The sequence below is a fragment of the Corvus brachyrhynchos genome, unplaced genomic scaffold (assembly GCF_000691975.1).
Source record: "Corvus brachyrhynchos isolate BGI_N302 unplaced genomic scaffold, ASM69197v1 scaffold83, whole genome shotgun sequence".
In the NCBI taxonomy this organism is placed as follows: Eukaryota; Metazoa; Chordata; class Aves; order Passeriformes; family Corvidae; genus Corvus; species Corvus brachyrhynchos.
In genome coordinates this window covers 287,560-308,806 of record NW_008238464.1, presented here as the reverse complement: position 1 = coordinate 308,806, position 21,247 = coordinate 287,560, and the positions used below count along the sequence as shown (strand labels likewise).

General features: G+C 41.1%; 1 protein-coding gene across 1 annotated transcript in view; it reads left to right on the top strand.

Moving 5' to 3' along the window:
* Nucleotides 1-21,247, top strand: part of GABRA5 (gamma-aminobutyric acid type A receptor alpha5 subunit) — a 56,805-nt gene that overhangs the window by 13,228 nt on the left and 22,330 nt on the right. The window contains exon 6 of the mRNA XM_008635793.2: nucleotides 14,651-14,733. Within this exon, the coding sequence (XP_008634015.1) occupies nucleotides 14,651-14,733 (83 nt within the window). The remainder of the gene's footprint in view (nucleotides 1-14,650; nucleotides 14,734-21,247) is intronic.

The window sequence follows — 21,247 nt, the reverse complement described above, 5'->3', positions numbered from 1 at the left end:
TACCACTCTAGAGATTGCTGTAGTGGCAATTCCCAATTATCTGTGTAAATTACTTGTGTAAGTGAAGCCCAGATCAGACTCACATTCAGCCTGGAACAAAACATTACGTCGTGGGGCAGATTGCACAATTTCTGTGCAAGCACTGGTTTTTGCAGTGGTAAAGAAATGAAGTGAAGCCCTGATTGATGAGGTGAGGAGCTAAGCCACAACAGCTGGCAGAGTGAGACCTGGGTGAAGTAGATCTAGGCGAGTTCATCACTGAACCTGAGTTAGTCTGTCCTGGTGCCTCTCTGGTAAAAATGACACAGTATTGTCAGGTGCCACAGGTACCCTACTGAGGAAAAGCTCAGCATATGCAGCTGGAGAAAGATACAGATTTGACACAGGCTTTCTCATCATCCCAGTCAGCTCCTTTTTCCCCTGATTTTTTGGGATTGATGATTTAGTAGACTACAGAAAGAAACAGAATGCTTTTGTAACTTGAAAAAAACATGCAACATAACTATTTTTTTGTTAGAATATTGTCTGTGGAAATAAAATTTCTACTTACCACTGTATATGTGATAAGAAATAGAGTGCAAAGATTTTAAATCAGCTTGCTTTCCACTATTGCAAGTAATAACTTTAAAGTGTCTATGCTATTCTGATTAAACATGAGTCAGGAGCCTGCTTTTGTAACATGCCTGGAGCTGTGCTCCTTTAGAAGCAGAGCCATGCTGTGCTGCAGGGTGGCTTGAGGATCCCATCCCAACCTGTTCAGAGGTGACTGTGACAAGCAGCCAGCCCCTTCAGCTTCCTTGAGTGTCCTAACAAAAGTAACAGCCAGCAGAGTTACCTAGGGTGGCTTTCCTTGAGAAGATAGACAGCGCTGGGCTTTTCTGGGGGAGAGCTGCTTGTCTCAGTGGTAGTGTGTTGTGAAGGTACTGAGTTTCAACTGAGGCTTGAGCCCCAGTTCCTGTAGCTCCCATCAGGCTTACTCAGTTCTCAGGATCTGGGGATGTGTAGACAACCCTCTGTTAGCTCTGCATTCTCCTCGTTTCCAAGGAGGAATTGCGAGCTTCCCAGACTGTACGTAGGAGTATTCTGTGTGGGGAGGATTGGACCCTCTGTCATTGACAGAGATGCCTGAATTGCTTTTGCAACCTTGCATCTGGCTGCCTGAATGAAGGGGAGGAAAGCAGCCGAGCCGATGCTGACCTTCCATCCTATTTCACTTCCAAATATACCAAGTATGATCAGCTGAGCAAACTTCCAGCTTTAGCACTTGTCAGGACATATGTTTCCATGACACACGTGTTTACTTAGAAAGAAAAATGTACTCCTCGCATATTGCATTTGATGATACGTTGTCTGGGTCAGAAGTTGATGTGTGTTGCTAGGGAAATCTGATAAATGAGCTTCTGTATATGTGTGGCATTAAAGCCCTTCAGCGTGAATATAGGAACACAACATGTCCTCTAGACAGATTTCACAGACAGCAGTGTTCTCTGTGGGGAATGAATTAATAATTCTGGTTGTCTTTCACTTGGGAGGACCTATTAGTTTTACTTCTCTAATGTGATTTACAAATGAAGCGCTGCTGAATGAAATGCTGCAAATTCCATTTCTGCCCCTAGAGGGGAGTATTGTCCGTAGCTGCACTTTAAAATTTTTTACTTTTTTTTTTTTTTTTTTTCATTTTTAGGACTTTTAGAAGTAATCGATTGCCTGCAAAGCTGAAAAACTCCCAGTGCAAGGCTGTGTGTGGGACCAGGCTACGGAGCACACACTTTTCCAAAAGGCAGATTTATTTTTTTTTTTTTTTTTTCAGTAAGAGCACTGGTATTAAAAACGCTGGAAAATATACTTCATATTTCGCTAATATATATTAAAAGTATCTTTGTGAATGGAGGAAAAAATTAGATTCTTTCCTTTTAAAAACTTAAGATACATTTATTTTATCTTATCTGAGGAATAATTACTGTAAAAAGTACAAAATTCTTTTTTTCCATGAAGCTATTCCGAAAAATTGGAACAGTGATTTAAGCAACATTTTCAGGCTAAGAAGAGAACCATCATGTTTCAGTGAGCTGCATTTTTTTTTGCTCCATGCGAATTGGCTGTAAAGGCAGAAGCTTTGATAAACTTTGCAGTAGAATGCCAAAAAAATGCTGTGAAGAAGCCAAAAATTGTATGAAGTAGAGCATGCTAACTAGAGCTAAACCTTTGGACCATGAATTAATTTTTCACCGCTGGCTTTTAGGCATTTTTTAATGGTTTTGTATCGTTTTGCAGATAGCGAAAATTCTTTCTTGTGCCGTCACAAGGGCACTCCTTAGAGCCCCATTCTCACTGTTAATTTGAAAGGACACCAACCTCCTTTTTTTACCAGTGGGGCTTCCACGCATCTGATATAATCTGGGATTTTAAAAAAGGCATAGTCATATATCTGAGGAGTGCACAAACAGATTTTTCCCATATTATTATGATGACTGAAGGTTGCCAGAGAACCTGGGAGAGTTTACAGTAAAATATATATTATTTGCATATGAATAATTTACCAGCTGGAGAATGCAGACATTTTTCAGCATGGTGTTAAAAAACTCCAAAATTTTTAGTACAGCCCTGAGATACTGTTATCTTTACAGCTCCAGAAAGATATTTGCAATTCAGCAATGTGTGTCCACTTGATGGCAGCATAATCACGCTGCTTGCTCTGCTGTAGTGCACACACACAGGCTTACCTAGGCTGAAAATATTGATTCTTACATTAGCACTCAGTGTTAAAATTGTATGTGCAAGTGAACACATGTCCTGGGTGCTTGTTAGCACAAAGTCTGCTCTTCTATGAAGGACTTGGATTAGCAACTGAAATATTTTATGCTGTAGAGCTATTGATCATAAAACCAGTTGACTAGAAGAAGGTGCTGCTTTCAAGACTTCTAATGGGAAAGCCAGGTTTTGTTTGGTTGGTTTTTTGTTTGGTTTTTAAGGGAAAATTATTCTATGAGAAATGTGTGGGTTCTCAAGCTCTGGCTTTGCCAGATGTAGGTTTGCTAGTGTGCCCCTGAGCAACAAGTGACCAGCAAGTCTATGATTTAAAATGAATCCTTAGTTTTCCATCAGCCAGATGCCTAGATGGGAGAATTTCTGTTCAATTTGAATGCTTTATTTCTTATTTCACAGGAAAGATTTTGTTTATACGTCCATTTATATTTACAGAAAGGGATCTGTCAGTGCTTTTTAGGCATTGTATAAATCTTACAAAACTAATTAGAAGCTATGAAGACATACAAATACGCATTTCCTTTCCCTGTGTTAGATTTGCTGCATTTTCTTTTGTATTCAAGCTTCAAACTGCCTGAAGCTGGAAGAAAAAAAAAATTAATTTCTTTACATTGGGCGGAGTCTTGCAGAGTGATGAAAAACTGCCATGGTGGCAAGGACTCTCAGCTGCTTTTCATCAATTCAGATGTTGACAGAGCAAGAAAACATCGGGATATATGAAGTGAAGGGCCCTTCCCAGAGGATAGCAGCAGGATTCTTGTTTAAACACGAAGTTTCTTGGTTACCATCACTCTGTTTTTGTTGCACATTGCCCCATTTCTCAAAAGTTGTCCTTCAAGGAACCAAGATTTGTTGTTTTGAAAAATCCAGGGCAGGAATTACCCACGGGGACAGAAAGGCATCAGAGGAGACTGTGGTGTAATACATTCAAAACAGGCAATTATGACCTGTCCAAATATAGTCCCTATGTAGAGTGTGTGACAATGGCCTATTCTGCTGGTAATAAAAGTGGGCAGAGCCCCGCAGAGATCTCCATCACAGAGATGGGAACTCTCACAGCAAGGGCAAAATTGATTAAAAGGCGAAACCCAAACCAGAACCAGCCTGTCCTTGGATGAGGGGGATGCTTGCTTGGACTTTGAGGAGCTACAAAAGGTCCAACTTTAGTTCCAGGTCTGTTCTGAGCTCAGAGGTGGACCCAACTTCCTTTTGGGGTTAGCTGGCACATTTTCTGACAGATTCCTTTGTGTTTCCCTTTGTGTTCATGCTCTAGAGGCATGAATCAGCAGGGTTGGTATGCCTGGATGTGGTGACTGAACAGAACCTAGAGGGAGGCAGTGCTCTGATAGGTGCCCCCCAAGCACCCAGGGAAAGCACAGCTACTTTGGTGACTCTGTCCTTGCCCAATCTGCTTCTGAATCTGGGGGCTTTGAAAGTACCTGGTAGATGCTGAAGATTTGTTATGGTTCTGCTGTCTTTTTTTATTATCAGGGGAGGATAACATTACAGTGGACTCCCTGGTCATTTCACTTAGACAGAAATTAAAATCGTCATCTGCCTAATCAGAAATACCATGCTCTGAAGTACATTATATTTGTGCTGAAACATCTAACTGCCACTGAGTAGTCTAAAATACACTGTGGTGTAATGCACCAGGCAGGGTGGGTGAGATTCACCTAATTCTGTTCATCTGTAGTGTTGGTGACTGCAGCCAAGCCTCTTGGCTCAGATTTGCTCCCAATGTGGGAGAGAGAATTTCTTAGAGTTAGAAGTCTACATTATTTCAGATGTCTAGTTTAATAGTGAAGTGAAAAATTATTTCTCTCCACTCACATTTTAGGGGGTCTTTGTTGGTTTTTTTTCACAGTAGCAGACAAAGGAGTACAGCATAACTGATATCTTTGTTTTATCACAGGAGTCCCATCTTACTTAGTTATTTCCTTTGGTGTTTCCCACCTCCAGACTCATGTAGCCTGGAAATGGGTAGTGTGCCAGCAACCTAAAGCTATGGGATGTTCTGGCCCGCAGCTGGTCCTGTAACTATTTTGTGGAGGATTTGCACAGTTTTCTCTCTGTGTAACAGAAAGCCCCAGGTTGTGCAAGCATAGCACATCTGAACACACATAAATTGGGTGCAGTTCTCTGCTTTTGTCGAGGTGGGTGTAAGAGGGAATATAATGCACCTTAGGAGGAGCTCAAGAAACAAATGTCACTAGGAGATTGAACCTTTCTTCCTCTGAGGTTGAACTGTAACAAACAGGTGATTATGCTGTAGCAGATGCTAGCACTGGTGGTGGTATAAGTAGCAAACAGATGGTAAATTGAGGCCTGTTCTATGGCTATTTATGGTGTTAAACAGCTCAGGAATCATAGGGCTCTTTTCCTGGAGCAGTAAACACCCAAAGTCTGACCCTTTACCTGGCCCTTCATGGCTGTATTGATCAGGAGCATGTAGCATTTCAGAAGCAAGGCAAAACCGCCCAGATAATAATATCCTGCTTGGATGGCTAAACAACCTTCTTCAGGTACAGATAAGGTACATACACATAGGGATGTGCACGTTTCCCCGTGAAGGACCCTCTCATCCCAATCACTTGCTGCTTCCCTCTTTTGCAGAAGTGTGGGGAGCATTAATGTTACACAAAAGGCGGGAGATTATGATGAGAAGTGACCTTGGGGGTGGATCTGAGACAGCTAAGAGGAGGCTGGAGTTAAATGCAAGTGGTTGAAAGGAAACTGTGGTCTTTTTGAGCTCTGGGTCTGAACTGTGGAAAATAACCAAAGATTTCAGGTCTGTATTTTGGGTTGCCAGATCATAAAACTTCCTACCTACCCTGCCATGTCTGTGCATCCCAGTCTAGATGTGAGAGAGCCCAAATGGGCTGGTACTGCCCATCTGGTGTCTGCTTCTCCTCTTCATCCCTCCCCTCCCTTACTTTCTAAATCCAGCTAATTTTTCTCAGTAGAAAACACTTCATGTAGTTTGTGCCTGTCCAGACAAATATAAAGGGTGTGTGAACTGGGAGAAAGCAAGAGGATGTCTGTGCAGTGAGGTAGCCTTCATCCACAGAGGAACACATCCCATACTGATAGGCAGAAATGGAAAAACAAAAGTCCTTTTTGTTTTTCAGAATCAGAAAATCTGCACTGATCAAATTGCCTGGCAGGTGATATCAAAATTGGAGGATGACTGCACTGTGTCCATCACAGTCCTTAGCCTTCATCATTTAGGGTGCTTCCTGTGCTCCCTTCTTTCTCCTGTACTTGGGTTTTCTTCCACTGAAAGCAAAGATCGGATGTGCAGTTGACTGGCACCAGGTATTGCTGTTGCTGGCTGGTTCTGCCAATAACTGGGACTGACCTCTCTTGAGAGCCAAAAAGAAGCTCATAGTTCAGTCTTACACAGCACTTCAAGAATGACTGTACTTACTGCAGTTAGCTCCTCGTTGAACATGCTATCAAAAAGCTACGTGGATAAGGAGAGTATAGTCAAAATGTCTAGCACGTGCAGACTCAGGGAATGTGTGGCATGGCAAAATGAAGTGTGGGCTGGTTGAGATGTTTTTTCTCATTTTACCTGCATCAGCTTCTCAGCATTGCTGGAGCTAGTTAGATTTTCAGGTTTTAATTCTAGAATTCACTAAAAAAGGAAGCTTCTGCAGAGGAGGAGTTTGGAAGCCTTCCTTATGGGGTGCCAAAAGAAAATTCATCATGGATAAGGGACCATAAAGAAGAGAAAGCTTGGAGAGTTTTTTTAAGTGAAACTGTCCAGTAGATGGGTGTGATACTGTGCTAGAGCATTCAGATCTGCATAGCCATTTTAATCTAAAGTTTCTTTAGGAAAGTAAACCTTATAGGAAGAGAACCTAAAGAATGAATTGTCTGTCAAAAAGGTTGGGGTTTTTACTGCACCAGTTAGTCTGATAAAAAAACAGAGCTTTTTCCAGCAAGTTCTATCTTGCTTATAGACTTCATTAGATAACTTTCATGGCAAGGTTGCATAAGCATAAACTCACTGCTTCATCCATTGGTTTTATGCACTTAAAATAAGTACTGTAGAATGAAAGGTATTACCTCTACTATAAACGTCTGCTTTGCTATTCTTTCTGTAACCTCCCAAATCCGTATCATATAATTTGTGTGTCCCATTGGTTATTTCACTGCCTTTTTCTGGTTTTCCTGTGTCTGGAGGCGGAACACCTCCCCTGCCCCTGTCTAAGAGTATGCGTTGGGTATGTCAAGGTACTCCACATGCAGGGAGGTCATTCCAGTAGTGGCACAGCTTTCGAGATCAATTCTGTCCACCTCAGATCATCTCACAAAAACTTAGTTCAGCACAGTTAATCTAGGCGAATAAAGTCTTGTTTCACACTTCAGCAGAAGCTATGCTGAGGATTTTAGTTGCTTAAAATGAGAGTTTTGCTGTCAAGTACGCCATGCATCTAAATTATGTATTCACAGCTCCGAGAAGCATCAACAACTGGAGCTCTTAGTCTTCCATAGCCCCTTCCCTGTAGCATTTTAAAGGACATTTCAGTGTCCAATAAAGATAGCACATCTCAGCATCACAGGAAAGTCGGGACATGGTAGTGTTCTTGGCAGAGTGGTTATGAAGGAAAAATGGGCTAAGACAGAAATTTCTGCAGACCACCTCACTCTAGTCTTAGCTTTACTTTCTGTTCTCTGTTCACTTTATATGGCGTATTTCAAAGAAATGAGTGTTTGTAAGTAGGAAGCGGTGGTGAACTGTCTTCACATCCCATGTGGACATGCAGATCAAGGCCCTGAATCTGTATTTTGGCCTTTTTTCAACAGAGTGATGGAAATTCATGAGCAAAGAAGTGTTTGAGTTACTAAGAATAATTTCTTCTCTCTCCCCGAGCCAGGCTGCAGACAATCACCCAGCCAGGGGCAGGTGTCAGGGTGACTCTTACAGCCATTGTGTTACCATGAGTGAACATCTGTCCCCATTCTAATACTTCTCTATGGTGTTCTGTAACCCACTACCACCAATAGGGTTTGTTAGCACTGTATAGCAAGTGCTTCAGAACCAAGAAAGGTCTTCATATATATATATGTCTGTCTCTGTGTGTGTATACATATGCTTATATATGCATATATATATATATGCAATATATTATATATGCTTATATTGGCACGTTATATTTACTTAAGGAACACAGGGAGACATCAATTCCCTGGACTATACACTTACTGTGCTGGGGCCTGAAACAAGTCTTGGTTTAAAGCCCTTTGAAAGAAGTAAAAGTTTGGTTATTGAAGTGTTCCCAAGACATCACAGTGGGAGAACAGCTGAATAGTTGTGTCATCAGTCAAGGTCAAATGAGTAATTTCACAAACCTAACCATGTGTTCACAGTTTGAGAAAAAACAACCCAAACCATCAACTCTGTAATTCTCCTGACCCCATGTGTGTCAGCGTGCATACTGGAGGTACCACAAGGGCTCAAATCGTTCTGCCGAGGTCATGCTGGAGCAGATACCCAGGGAAGCTTCTCCTGGAGCTGGCTCCTGAAAAGGATCTGGCCCAACCCTGACCTTCTCAGGGAGTCAACAAGCCCACTGGAGTGGGATATAGTGTGGCTAAAGGCTGGATCCACTTAACTCTTCTTTGGCATGTTGGGGAGATAGGTTGAGGTAAGTTTAAGATGAGTTTCAAGCAAATATTTTGCCTTTTATTAAGGAAAATGGCTGGTCTCATGCTGGGAAGGGCACTTGGGCTCACCTAAGCCCCACAGGAGGTATTGGTTGCCAACACAAGTGGGGTCAAAGCACAGTATTTAAATGCTCCCTTTAAGCAGGGGTAAGGGTAGTGCACAGAAATAAATAACTAAGAAGATGGAGCTGGTTTGGGGATTAGAGCAAATAGGCAGAAAAGCTTTTTATCTCTCTGGCCACAGCACCTTAGCGCCAACAAAAGTTTCCCTGTGTCCCTTTCGCTTGTAACTCTTATTATTCAACATTTATCTTGAATTAAGTTCTCCCAAACGCTACTGGTGACTCTGCCTTTCTGCTCCCCTCTCATTCTAGAGCTCTCTGTTTTAATTTGTTTTCATATTAAAGTTAGTAGCTGATAAGTAAAAGCAAGTTTTGCAGCTGTCTGTGGGCTCCTCGGGCAGGTGACTGCCCTCACCTCCTGCCTGGCAGCTGCAGATAATACATCAGAAAGTGTTTTCTGCACTTACAGGGTAGGAGAAAGATGCTCAGTCCCCCCTCTTTTCCCACAAGTAGGAGCAGATGCTCCTTGCATTGAGGCGATCACGGGAACAGCTGGGGGGGGTCTCTGCAGCGCCCTAAAACAGGGTCTTGCAGAACAGGGTGTCTTTGGTCTCGGGGACTTCTGCTGAGGGTTTCTCACCTTACCGTGAAGCACACTTACTGCAAATGTCTGCCTCCCTAATATCTGAATTTATTTCCTTGCCACATCTTGACTTTAACAACTCCTTCTTTTCCTGCTTGCTATAAAGGAACAATCTCTTGAAAGCATTGTCATGCCTAATTCCCCAGTGGAAATGGTTGAAGGTGACTTTCTGAAGTGAACAAGTCTTGCTGCTTGAATTGTGCTTTTCTTCGATGGATATTTGTTTTATGTGTCTTGAAACAGAATGTCAGTAACACTTTATGTTCTTAAAGTAAAGGCTATACATAATGAAGCTCTGATAAAGCTTTCATGTACAATTATAGGTGACAGATTAAATAATTTGTAGACCTAACTTTTTTTTTTCAGATAGCTAAGGTACACAATAGCATTTTGTTGGTTGATTAACACTTGGATAGCAGTGTATTTGGAGCATTATGAAAACAAAATTCTGTCATTAATAAATTGGCAACTATAATCAGGGTTTGTTACATTTTTTGGGTGAATAGTGGCCCCATTCAAGTGAGGGAGAATTTTACCATTATTTTCAATAAAATCAGAGTTTCATCCTCCTATTGCAAAGGACCTTTAACAGCTGCTTATAATCTTGTCATAGACTCTTTTTGAGTGAAACTAATCCCATAGGGCTTTTATTAAGACAGAATGATGGTGGAGGAGGGAAGCTTTTAAATGCTTCTCTTGGGAAGAACTGCCTTTTGAGCAGTGTGTGTGCTGTGACAGAAGAATCCTGGTTTGGGGACTGTCTCTAGCTCAGATAACTGTGCTGCACTAGGCACAGCAAGATCATTCTGGAGTCACCATATTAAAAGGATTAGGCAAAGGCCCTTTCAAGTATGTGTGCCCAGGCCTCCTTTCTTTTCTTTAAATAAATGCAAACTGGGAGTAATTTTGTTGTAATTACAGAATATGCTAGGTTGAAACGGACCCACAAGGATCATCAAGTCCAACTCCAAGTCCCTGCATGGGACCATCCCCAAGAATCACACCATGTGTCCAAACGCTTCTTGAGCTCTGTCAGGCTGGTGTTGTGACCACTTCCCTGAGGAGCTGTTCCAGTGCCCAACCACCCTCTGGGGGAAGAACCTTTTTCTAACATCCAACCTGAACCTCCCCGGACACAGCTTCAGGCCAATCCCTTGGGTCCTGTCACTGTTCACCACAGTGAAGAGATCAATGCCTGCCCCTCCTCTTCCCCTCACAAGGAAGTTGTAGGCTGCAATGAGGTCTCCCCTCAGCCACTCCTCATATGGCATCCCCTCAAGGCCCTTCACCATCTTTGTTGCCCTCCTTTGGATGCTCTCTAATATTTTAATATCTTTCTTACATTGCAGCACTCAAAACTACACACAATATTCAAGGTGAGGCCACCCCAGTGCAGAGCAGAGCAGGACAATCCCCTCCCTTGCCTGGTTGGTGATGCTGTGCCTGATGTTCCCCAGGACATAGTTGGCCCTCCTGGCTGCCAGGGCACACTGATGGCTCATGTTCAACTTGATCAGGACCTCCAGGTCCCTTTCCATGGTGCTGCTTTCCAGCATCTCATTCCTCAGTCTGTCCATACATTCTGCCCCATCCCAGGTGCAGAATCTGGCACTTTCACTTGTTGAACTTCATACTGTAGGTGATTGCTCAGCCCTCTGATTTGTTGAAGTCTCTCTGCAGGGCCTCCCTGTCTTTGAGGGAGGCAACAGCTGCTCCCAGTTTTGTATTGTCTGTGAACCTGCTCAGTATCCCTTCCAGTCCTGCATCCAAGCCCTTTATGAAGATGTTGAAGAGCACAGGACCTAAGGTAGAGCCCTGCAGAACCCCACTAGTGACAGGTCACCAGTCTCATGTCACCCCATTCACTGTAACCCTTTCTGCCTGACCCGTGAGCCAGTTGCTCACCCATCCCATGATGTGTCTATCCAGCTGTGTGCTGGACATTCTGTCCAGAAGGATACTGTGAGAGACAGTAGCAAAAGTTTTACTGAAATCCAAAAAGATTACATCAGCTGGCTTCCCTTGATCAACTGGGTGGGTTACCTTGTCATAAAAGGAAATCAGGTTTGATAAGCATGAAGCCATGAAGCCGTGCTGGCTGTGACCAAGGGCTGTGTAATTATCAGCGACATAAACTAGAGTTTACAAAGGGTACCTAAGCTTTATCACAATGTTAGAAGTCAAAGTGTGCAAATATCACTGCAGGTGATATTTGAAGGAGTAGACCCAGATACCAATTTCCTTGTGACTCCTGGAGCTACAATCTGAATATATAGTTTGTACTCTGCATCTCAGAGCAAATCTGTATGCAGCGACCCATGCTTCCACCCTCAGTGTGTAGATGTATGCTGTGCTACTTTTGTTGCTGTATGCAGTAGAAAATCCAGTCTCTTTGAACCAGGAGTCAGTTGAGTGGCTTTGTTTTTCAGGTCCTCACATAGTTATGAAAACCAATTCCTGTTGGGCACAGAGCACCTACAGAAATTCAGGGTGGTGACATTTGTACTGTGAATCAGAACCCACAGTCAAGTTTTCTTACGGGTTTTCTGTCAAGTTTTTGCCACATTGTCCATTACAAGACACTTCAAAAACCTTGGGTAATGCACACTTTTGTAAGAGGTTTCTAGGAGAGTGTTCACTGAGCGCTTTGAAATCATCTAAGAGACTCAACTATGTAGTTCTTAATAGCATATAACAAATAAGTAGAGCTAGTTAATTTGTTCAAGATGGCCAGACTAGGAGTGGTCCTAGGATAGAGGCACGGGAAAAGGAAAGAAGCATGCAGGTATCATTGATAGAGAGCAAAAGGAACTTTTTTATCCAAAGAATTCGTGATAATGAAAGGAAAGGCTGTTCCCAGGCACATTAACAGCTCCTAAACTTGATTGTCCCTATCCCCGGGCTAGACCCAGAAGACGGCAGCAGGCATCACCCTTTTAAGGGATATTCTGCCTTTTGCTGGAGGAGGAATTCAGAGGGGACAGAGGAGTAGCCCTGGCACCACAATAGTCTTTGTGGCTTCTGAGTCAGGTAGTGGCAGCAAGATGCCCTCCAGCCTTATCTGCTACCCTTTTATTTAAGACAAGCAAAAATAATTTCTAGAGGGACTTAATTAAATTCCACTAGGTCACAGTCTCTGTGCAACTCATCTTTACTTCTCTTCCACATTTATAGTTGATGAATGTCTGTGACCTTCCTCATTACACACAAGGGTTATTTCCAGAGATGCAGGCAGCAGGATACAATTCATAAGACAGCAAGATGAAACAGAAGGTCTTATGCATAATTCTGCATTGAATATTCCTTCACTTCCTGATTCTACACCTGTTGTCTTTGTAAGATGGATACAGGCATCCCCTCCTTCGATGTTTGCAGATGACAAGTGTGTATATTAAAATGTTGTCAGGCTCTGAAATGACATGCTTAAACTGTTGGTAGACAAAGAGACAGGAGATGGACTGCAGCAAAACGCCACTTTCTTATGGGCTCTTGGAGCAAGGTTTCTGAATTTATTAAGAAAATTAAATTTGCAGTGCTTAACATGAAAAATATAATGATGCATTGGAGGGATGGCAGCCTTGCTTTCAAGTTCCCACTAGAGTGATTTTTGTGAAAAGGGTGGAACTTCTGCGCAGAATACTACTGGAACCAGCTTGTTAAATTCATCTACACACCACCCTTGGTAACTTCGGCTTTGCTGGCTTTGATGCCCAGGGGCAGTCTCCACTGCAGACAACTCCATATCTGAGTGATCTTAAAATAGCTTTTACAAAAATAAAGTTCAAGAACAGTTTTGTTTAAGTGCAGGTATCTCAGGCCTCAGCAATTTCTTTTCTATATTGCAGCCTCCTGTCTGTTCTTACCAAATGGTAAATTATCTCTGTTCTGAACTGGATTTCTTTTTTATTTCTATGGCATATTATCTTTATATTTTCTATCACTGTGTGCAGTTTGCCTTTTTTCTCTTCCTGTTCCCCATCTCATCCTCAGAATATGATATCCAGCCAATGATACTATCGCATTTTCTCTGCTTATTTTGCTATTTTCAGCCACTGGTGCAGCTCCAGTTAGCAGAATGGAGGCATTTCCCCCAGTTTGTCTGTGTAGCTGTAGTGCCCTGGCAAAGCATCACTGTGTTGTATTGAACTGGACTGGCTGAACACTGTGCCATCTGTACAGAGACAGATTGTTACCCCTTACGATCCCTTTGGATAGAAGTTCTTGGGGCATTCTGGGTTGCTGATGGGAAGTGGTGACTATATATAGCTAGTATATATGGCTCCATGTTGCTGTAGTGATAGGAAAGTGTACTTTTGCATGCTGGTAGTAGGGTGTTGTGAATTTCTTTGGAGATTTTCACTCCTCAAGCAACAGTTTGGTTAGGAACTGGGCTGCCCTCCAGCAGAGCCCTGTGCCACCCCAGCACCAGGCAGTCTATAAAGCTTTGGATGTCTCTGGTCGGTTGCCTCTGAGGTGGAATAACAACATAAAATGAGAAAGCCATAAAGATATTCATACTGTAAAATGAGATTTTCATCCTCAATATCCTAAGCAAACTATCTATATTACACAAATATCAAAATGGCATAAACAAAACAGATTCTCCTTGTGCTAGAAGCAAGTTTTGGCTCTCTTGAGATATTTGATATCAATATAACTGATATTGCACTGCTCAGAAATTTACCTCAGACTTTTCTTAGTCTTCAGCTTGATCTGTCAATCATGCAGAACATCCATGGGACACATCTATATTTGCCTATGGGCTTTTCCTTCCCTACCCTATGTCCAGTCTAGATGAAGTATTTCCACATAGTGGCTGGGGAGTCCAGGATAGAATTGCTTCCCTAGGCAGTATGCTGGGGAAGATGACCCTGTTGTTTTTGCCTGACAAGATGCCAGGTAATTAACAGAGTGTTGAACTGAAATGGACTATCCCAATACCATGTGATTTCCACAGAAGTTAACTGTAGTGCTATATAAAGTGGTACATATATGTCCTTGATTATATATAACTTTATATATAGCTATAATTAGTTATATTACACTTTATAAATATATTTATACTTTTATTTATAAATATCTATTTTATGTATTTAAATAGTTACATCTACATAAAAAGTCAATGATTCTTTATGTCTGTAACAGTGCTATACCCAGGAGTCAAATTCCTAGCCCAGTTGTAGTATGTACAGAGAGCAGGTAAGTATAAGGTACATGGCAGAAGCTCCATCACAGGAGTTTCTTCATGTACTAATAAGAAAGAATGACCTTATGAGGACAGCCTACATAAATAAAATCATTTCATGTGTCTCAGGCATGCACACAGAGTGGTCCACCTGGCTTATCTCACATTCAGTTTAACAGGGGGTGCTGTGATTTCAACAGGAGCAAGGAGCCGTCAGGAAAAGCATGCTTGTGTCAGCATTCATGTATTGCAGTGAGGGCCCTAAAGGGAAAGCGCAGGGGAAAAAAAATGATGTGTTTTCTTTTTACTCCCCCACAGATTGACCATCTCTGCTGAATGTCCCATGCAGCTTGAAGATTTCCCCATGGATGCACATGCTTGCCCATTAAAATTTGGAAGCTGTAAGTTCTCTTCTGGAATAAGAACTAGAAAAATACTGTTTTCTGGCTTCTTATGTTCAGATATGTCTTGTACAGATCTTTCACCCTCCTCCCCAGCCCTCCCTTTTTCACACGGTTCTTTAGCATTCACCCATTCTGCCCCCCTTGCTTCTACCCTGCTGCTCCTTTTCCATAACTGCTTTATCTTGACTTACTGCTTTTCAACTCATGCCTGCATACTCCATGATAAACGGTGAGTTGATGGGTGATATGTCTTATATATCCACATCAAGCATAACAGCCACTGTTAGATGGAGTTCTAGATGCAGACAGCTAAATTGATAACTTGGTTTTACATTTGTAGTAAAACAGAGCTTTCAGTAGACTGATCAGATTGATGTGCAATTATTATGGTATTTACATGAATCAGACTGCAGTGCAATATCTGCATCACATATATTAAAAGAGATCTAGAATATTAAAAGAGTAAATATCTTTCCATTTGGCTTTAATAAATCCAGTCCTGTATCCTGTTACATGATATTTCATACACATGTATTTGTATATATGCACACATTATTCTAAACTGTATGCTGAACGATGATTTTGCCTCAATTCCAAGCCTCTAATCCACCACACTGCTGCCTTGCCAGAAGCTTACTTCAAAAATAACCCCAGGGAATCAGATGGTTATATTTAAAAACAAAGCTCTTAATTAAACTACAAATGAGGCTACTACAGTAGATTTTCTTTTCTTTGGTAATCAAATCAGAGTTTCCAGGTGCAATCATTGTCTCTGAAGACTTTTGGTAATTACCAGGCAAAGCATTTTGCTAGCCCCTGAAGCCACCTAACTTCAGCATTTTGCAATGTTTTTCAGCTGTATCAATTTAGGGTCACTAATCCTAGCAAGATTAAGATTTGCCTTTATCATCTGTATCTGCCCTGATTTAATACTGACTATACATTGTCTTCTAGTGATTGTACTAAGAAGTAAAAACACTGTTTACAGTAACTATTACCACATTACCAAACTTATGATGAACTGATTTCTTTTCCCTCTTCCAATCCAGATAGATTCTGTTTCATCCAAATAGCCACCAGTATTTTACAAGGTCACTACAGGTTCAAGTGTGTTCATTGACTTCAGCAGCATTAATTTACAGCAAAGCCAGTATAAATCTGAATGTCCGTACACCTTTACACTCCACTTAAAGAAATGTGTATGCAAATCACCCATTTAATTCCAAACTTGAAAATGGAAAAACATCTCACAGAAAACTGTAATTGTTTATATACAGGGAAAGAATTAATATATGCTAATATATAATTATATATATAATTAAATAAAGATTAAATAATTAATATACTAATATATATTCATATATATGGAAAGAATTAATAAGACAAAAAAGAAAAAGAAAAAGAAGTTATCCTTCCTGGAATTACATATCCTTTACTCTATCAATAGATGAAGTTACATCTGTTGATCTCTAGTCTAGATTACAAAACTGTTCCATTGTTTTATGAAATCTTGCAAAATATGTAATATAATACTAAAAGATACATATTTAAATGAAGAGCCTGATGCAGCAGAGATCTGAAGCTCAACCTTAAAGTTAAATGGATGTTTCCATGTATTAGTAGATTAGATGCAGTAAGGTACAGGTTCTAACTCTCCACCTAGTATGACAAAAAAAAAAAAAAAGGCATCCCAGTCAAACATGCGAGTGCATGAGATAACATTACAAGCTACAAATGCTTAGAAGGAGTGCCCAGTAATCTGTCTGAATATAATTACATGTCCTGCTAGTGCCAAATGTGTTACATGTTAATCACGTCTTATCACATAGGTAATTTTAATCTGTCTCAAAGCCAGCACTAAAGGCTTACATTTTAGGCCTGTGAGGGATGAATAGAGTTTTAGTTTATGCTCCTTGCCATTCTCAGAATAAAATCTGAGAATACTTTTATAAGGTATTAAAAGTCACCTTTAAGTTCTTTCAAACTGTGTAGACATGGAACCATTTGGTCCGTGCTAGCCACACCATCGGCCTCTGCAAAAAGTAATAGGGACAAGCTATAGGCAATCTTTCAGCCTTGGGAATATCTGTATTACTGATCTTACAGCTCCCTAGTAATTTACTGGGATTTAATATGCATATGTTTGTACAAGTAGCAGCCAGTAAATCAGGGTTTATTGAAATAGTCCAGGTGTATCTTACGAGGGGACAATATTTATTCCCTATTTACAGCAGTAGGGGTTTGCATTGAGTCATCTCCAGGCTTGCAGCAAGACAAAGCCTACAGGGGAATATGATGCACAAGCACATACCCTTTCTGCTTTAGCTTTCCTCACTGTCTTTCCCCAAAGGGTTTCATTTTTAACGGTCTTCTTTCCAAAAAGGTTTTTTTTGAAAAGCCTCAAGGAATAGCATCAAAGTAAATGTTAAACACATTATCAGTGGAGCTGGGAGGGTAGAGAAGAAACTGGTGCTAACCAGTCTGAGGGTGAAGAGAGCAGGGCAGCGAAACGAAAGAGCTGGCTCACGGCAGAAAAGATGCAGCAGAAAGGATGCTGAGAAGTGATCAGTGTTGCAGCAGAGGCAGGAGCAGGTTATTAATTTTCTGGCTGCATGAGTGTTCACTATGTTTGCTATAATTCAGCAAGCAAGAGGCAAAAAGTGCCTGATGTTTCCTTCATTATGAAAGAGAAGAAGAATTAATCTTGCTTACAGAAATAAAGGTAAATGTTGAATTCTTATGTCCCATTTGACAGGCTTCTTGCTACATTAGAATTGTGGGAGATTTTATGGGCTAGGAAGCATTATATGTAGCAACAGAATATTTTGTAGAAATAATTAAAAGCCCGGTCAAATACACAAAATGTGATATAAAGTTACCTGTGCATGCCAGCAGCCTAGATACCTGCTGGGCAGTTCAAATGCCCACTACAGGGGTGGTATTTTTTAATACTCTATGGCACGTCATGAAAAGGACAGAAGTTCGGGGACAGCTCCTAATGAACTGAACAAAGCAGGTTTTAGTTGTCCTTCTCTTAAGTACTGCTCCCCACTACTCCAAGATGGCAAGATCAGGTGGGTCTTCTCCAGGAGGTACATGTATGCAGGTACTTTTCCTGTGGGATTGCATCCCTGCTACGGGTCAGGATGCCTGTAGAAATTATCCTGCAGAAGTCTCGTTTAGAGGGAACTGGGGATGATGCGTAAGCACAGGCTCGAGGGTCTCTGCAGCAGGCTCTGCTCCCTTTGAATCCAGGGTGCTTGATGAGGGTGGCTGTGACAGTCTGTTCATTACCTCATGGTAGCATGGGAAGGGTGCTGTTCTATTCAATGGCCAAATTTAAAATAGCTTTCCATTGCAATTCTAGTGCTGATCTGTACTCTAAATAACTCTGTTGGTCAAACAGGATGTGATGAAAATTCCTGATGCCAGAAGCAGTTTCACTAGGAGCAAGCACTTAAACCAAGAAGTTCTATCTTACCCCCAGCCTATTTCTGGTGTGAGGAGGAAGAATTAGATAAAATAGCAAGGACATTAAAGCTTCCTAGCTTTAATGTTTCACCTCTTCCACTGACAGTTCCTAAGAATACATTAAGAGTATAATTTAGCACAGTTTCCAAATGCCCATGTGTCACCAGGTAGGTAAGCATCATCTCTAGGGCAGCTGAAACAGAGAAGTTAATTGACTTTCCCTAAGGTCATGCAGAAAATCAATGTCAGAAAAAGGATCAGACTCAACTTCTTTGGTTGGAGAGGCAGATGTCTAATCCACTAGACCATGAAGGCCTCTGCCCAGGCAACTGACTTAACTCCTAAATCTCATTTTACTGTGTTAATTATATCAGTGTTACCTAGCTCATGGAGTTGCCCTGAGGATGAATTAGTTAATTGCTGTTAACTGGCACTTTGACAATGTCAAATACTGTAAGGTCGTGTCTATTTATGACAGCTGTCTCTTGAAGACACAGTACCTGAGTACATGGAGTTACCAGATCTTGTATTGTGGAATGGATAAATACATGAAGCAGCTGCCCACTAGTCACTCAGCAGCAAAAAAACCACCCCATACTATTTTTAGAGTAAGTAGGGAGTTTAATGAATATTCTGAAAATAATGAGATCCCCAAGCACATGAGCACAGGAAAAAGAGGTCTTGTGTTTATTCCTGATGAATTTTAAATCGGCCACGAAGATGGCAAAGGTTGATCACTGTTGATCAACCAGTGAGCTTGCCAGCTGTTGGTTAGGAAACAATCTGTAGTGTCTGGAGATAGTAGCTAACATAGCTTATGTACATCTTCCTTTTTACACCTCAAACTAAGTCACAGTATGACTTTTGATGAAGGAAGGTGCACAGGCTATTTCTGTAGCAGGAGATATGCTCAAATTATTTTCCTCTAATAAGCATGGTGAAGTCAGAGTAATGAGGAGACAGTAACTTCACCAATATACCAGGATTTTATTGCAACACTGAACATTAAGGCACTCACTGTTCACAAACTATCCATTCACTTGTAGCCACTGAGAAATTTCTCCAAAAAAAAAGTTATTTTAAGAAAATTTCCCTGATATTTCCTTACAATGCAGGGAAGGCACTGAGGTGAATGCTCCTAAAGGATTTTTTCTTGATTTTGTACTTTTCCCCATTAGCACCTGCAACAGCTGCAGGAAAACTGCAAGTATGGAGGGAGAACTTGAAAACAGTGTCCTTCTAAACAGACTTTAATTCTGGTTTAGTAAATGTGATAAAGAATGTATTTGGCCTCTCAAAACCTGTGTGTAAAAGTCTTGTATATGAATATAATTAAATGAATAATAAATAAAGAGAAATGTTAATTTTAAGAGACTTTGAAAAGTGGAAATAGCTCTTACAAAGCTTTTCATAGGTTGCTCTCAGGGACAGCTGGAACTGCAGTCTCATACGTAGAGGCAGAGCTTTTCTGTTACTTGTCCCTACAGCTGGATGGAAGAGGCTCCCTGAATCTATTCCTGAGAGCAGAGACAGCACAGCTTGTTGACTCTGCTGGAATGTGTTAGTGCCCTCCTTTTGAAAGGACACGTGGAGAGAGCCAGGGAGGTCCTCTGTGAAATGCTGAGCAGCCAAGTTCAAGACTAAGTTTTGATTTTGCAGTTTAAGGCAGAAGCCAGCTAATACGGAATGGATAGGTTTGGTGGTGGTCTGCTCACTGAGGTAATATCTCCTCTTAACTTTTCCTAAGGTTTATCACTGCTTCCTTAGACAGCTCCATTGCAGTGGATGTTGAATGACTAAAATAATGTGAAGTTAGGTGAATACTAATACTAAATACTTTTAAGACATTTGATGTATTTTTCATCTCTCTCCTTCAACCCTATATGAACCCCAGCTACCAACCACCTCTTTAGTCGGCATACTTTTCCCCTAATTTTTAGCTGTTTAGAAGCTAGATCTCCAGACACAATGAAAGACATGCTTGTGACAGCATCAAAAAAGCAATGTAGACAACTGTCTTGGACCATTGCTGTAGTTCTACTTAAGTATAGCTAGCTATTAAAGCACAGGCATCTAGCCTGAACTAATTTTCTGTACAACCCTTAGAATGAATGGAGGGGGTGGAGACCACCTAATAGTATTGCTGTTCTTTGCCTCTGTTTTCCTTGGAATCATGGACAGATGACTTGTTGTGGGATTGTGTTGTTTAAAAAATTAAATCTTTTAGTGCAGAATGAGCACAGGGTTTTGGCCAATATCAAAACTTGTATTGACAGCAAAGCTCTAGGGAACAGATGAGACTGATCTGTGACAATTTCAGATAGAAAAATATGGCCCAGTTAGTTGTCTAGAGTCCCTCTATGGCCACTGAAAGAAATAAGTACTTCTGCAGTGAGGTTCATTAGAATTACTTTTGATACCTGCCTAAGGATGAGATGAATCATATTTTAGAAGTTCTTATTTTTCTGCAGTACTATCTCAGATGTAGGTAAGTGTATTATACCCCAGTCAGAGCAACTCAGAAGTTCATTTTTCTCTGCATTACTAGCTCAGAAATACAAACCCATTCTTTGTTCTGAAGAAACAGTCACTGCTGTAGATTAGTTAAGTGTTGCATTATATTGGTGGTGAGTTTTTGTATCTCTCCTAGTGATTATTCTAGCTATTTCTGCTGGAAGTCCCATTTTTCAAAGGATCTCAATGAAAGTCAGTAGGGCTCTTCAGTATAGAGATGGCTACTATTTCTTCAAGCATCTTGTATGATCTGTGCTGTTTCTTCTGCACTGGGTACAGTGGATTATAACAACAGATACTTAAGCCTTCTCACAGGTGTTGCATCATAGCCTGTAGTCATTTCAGATATGCATGTATAGCAATATAGCTTCTTTAGTCCAGCATTTTGGGCAGTTAGTGCTGCCAGTACCTTCATCCTTGCATTGAGTCCCACAATCAGGTTGGAGCAATGCAGCCAAGAACACCCAAAGGGCAGGAAATTCATCAGCAGTGGTGCATAAAAGAAGATACTGTAATATTCAAGCAT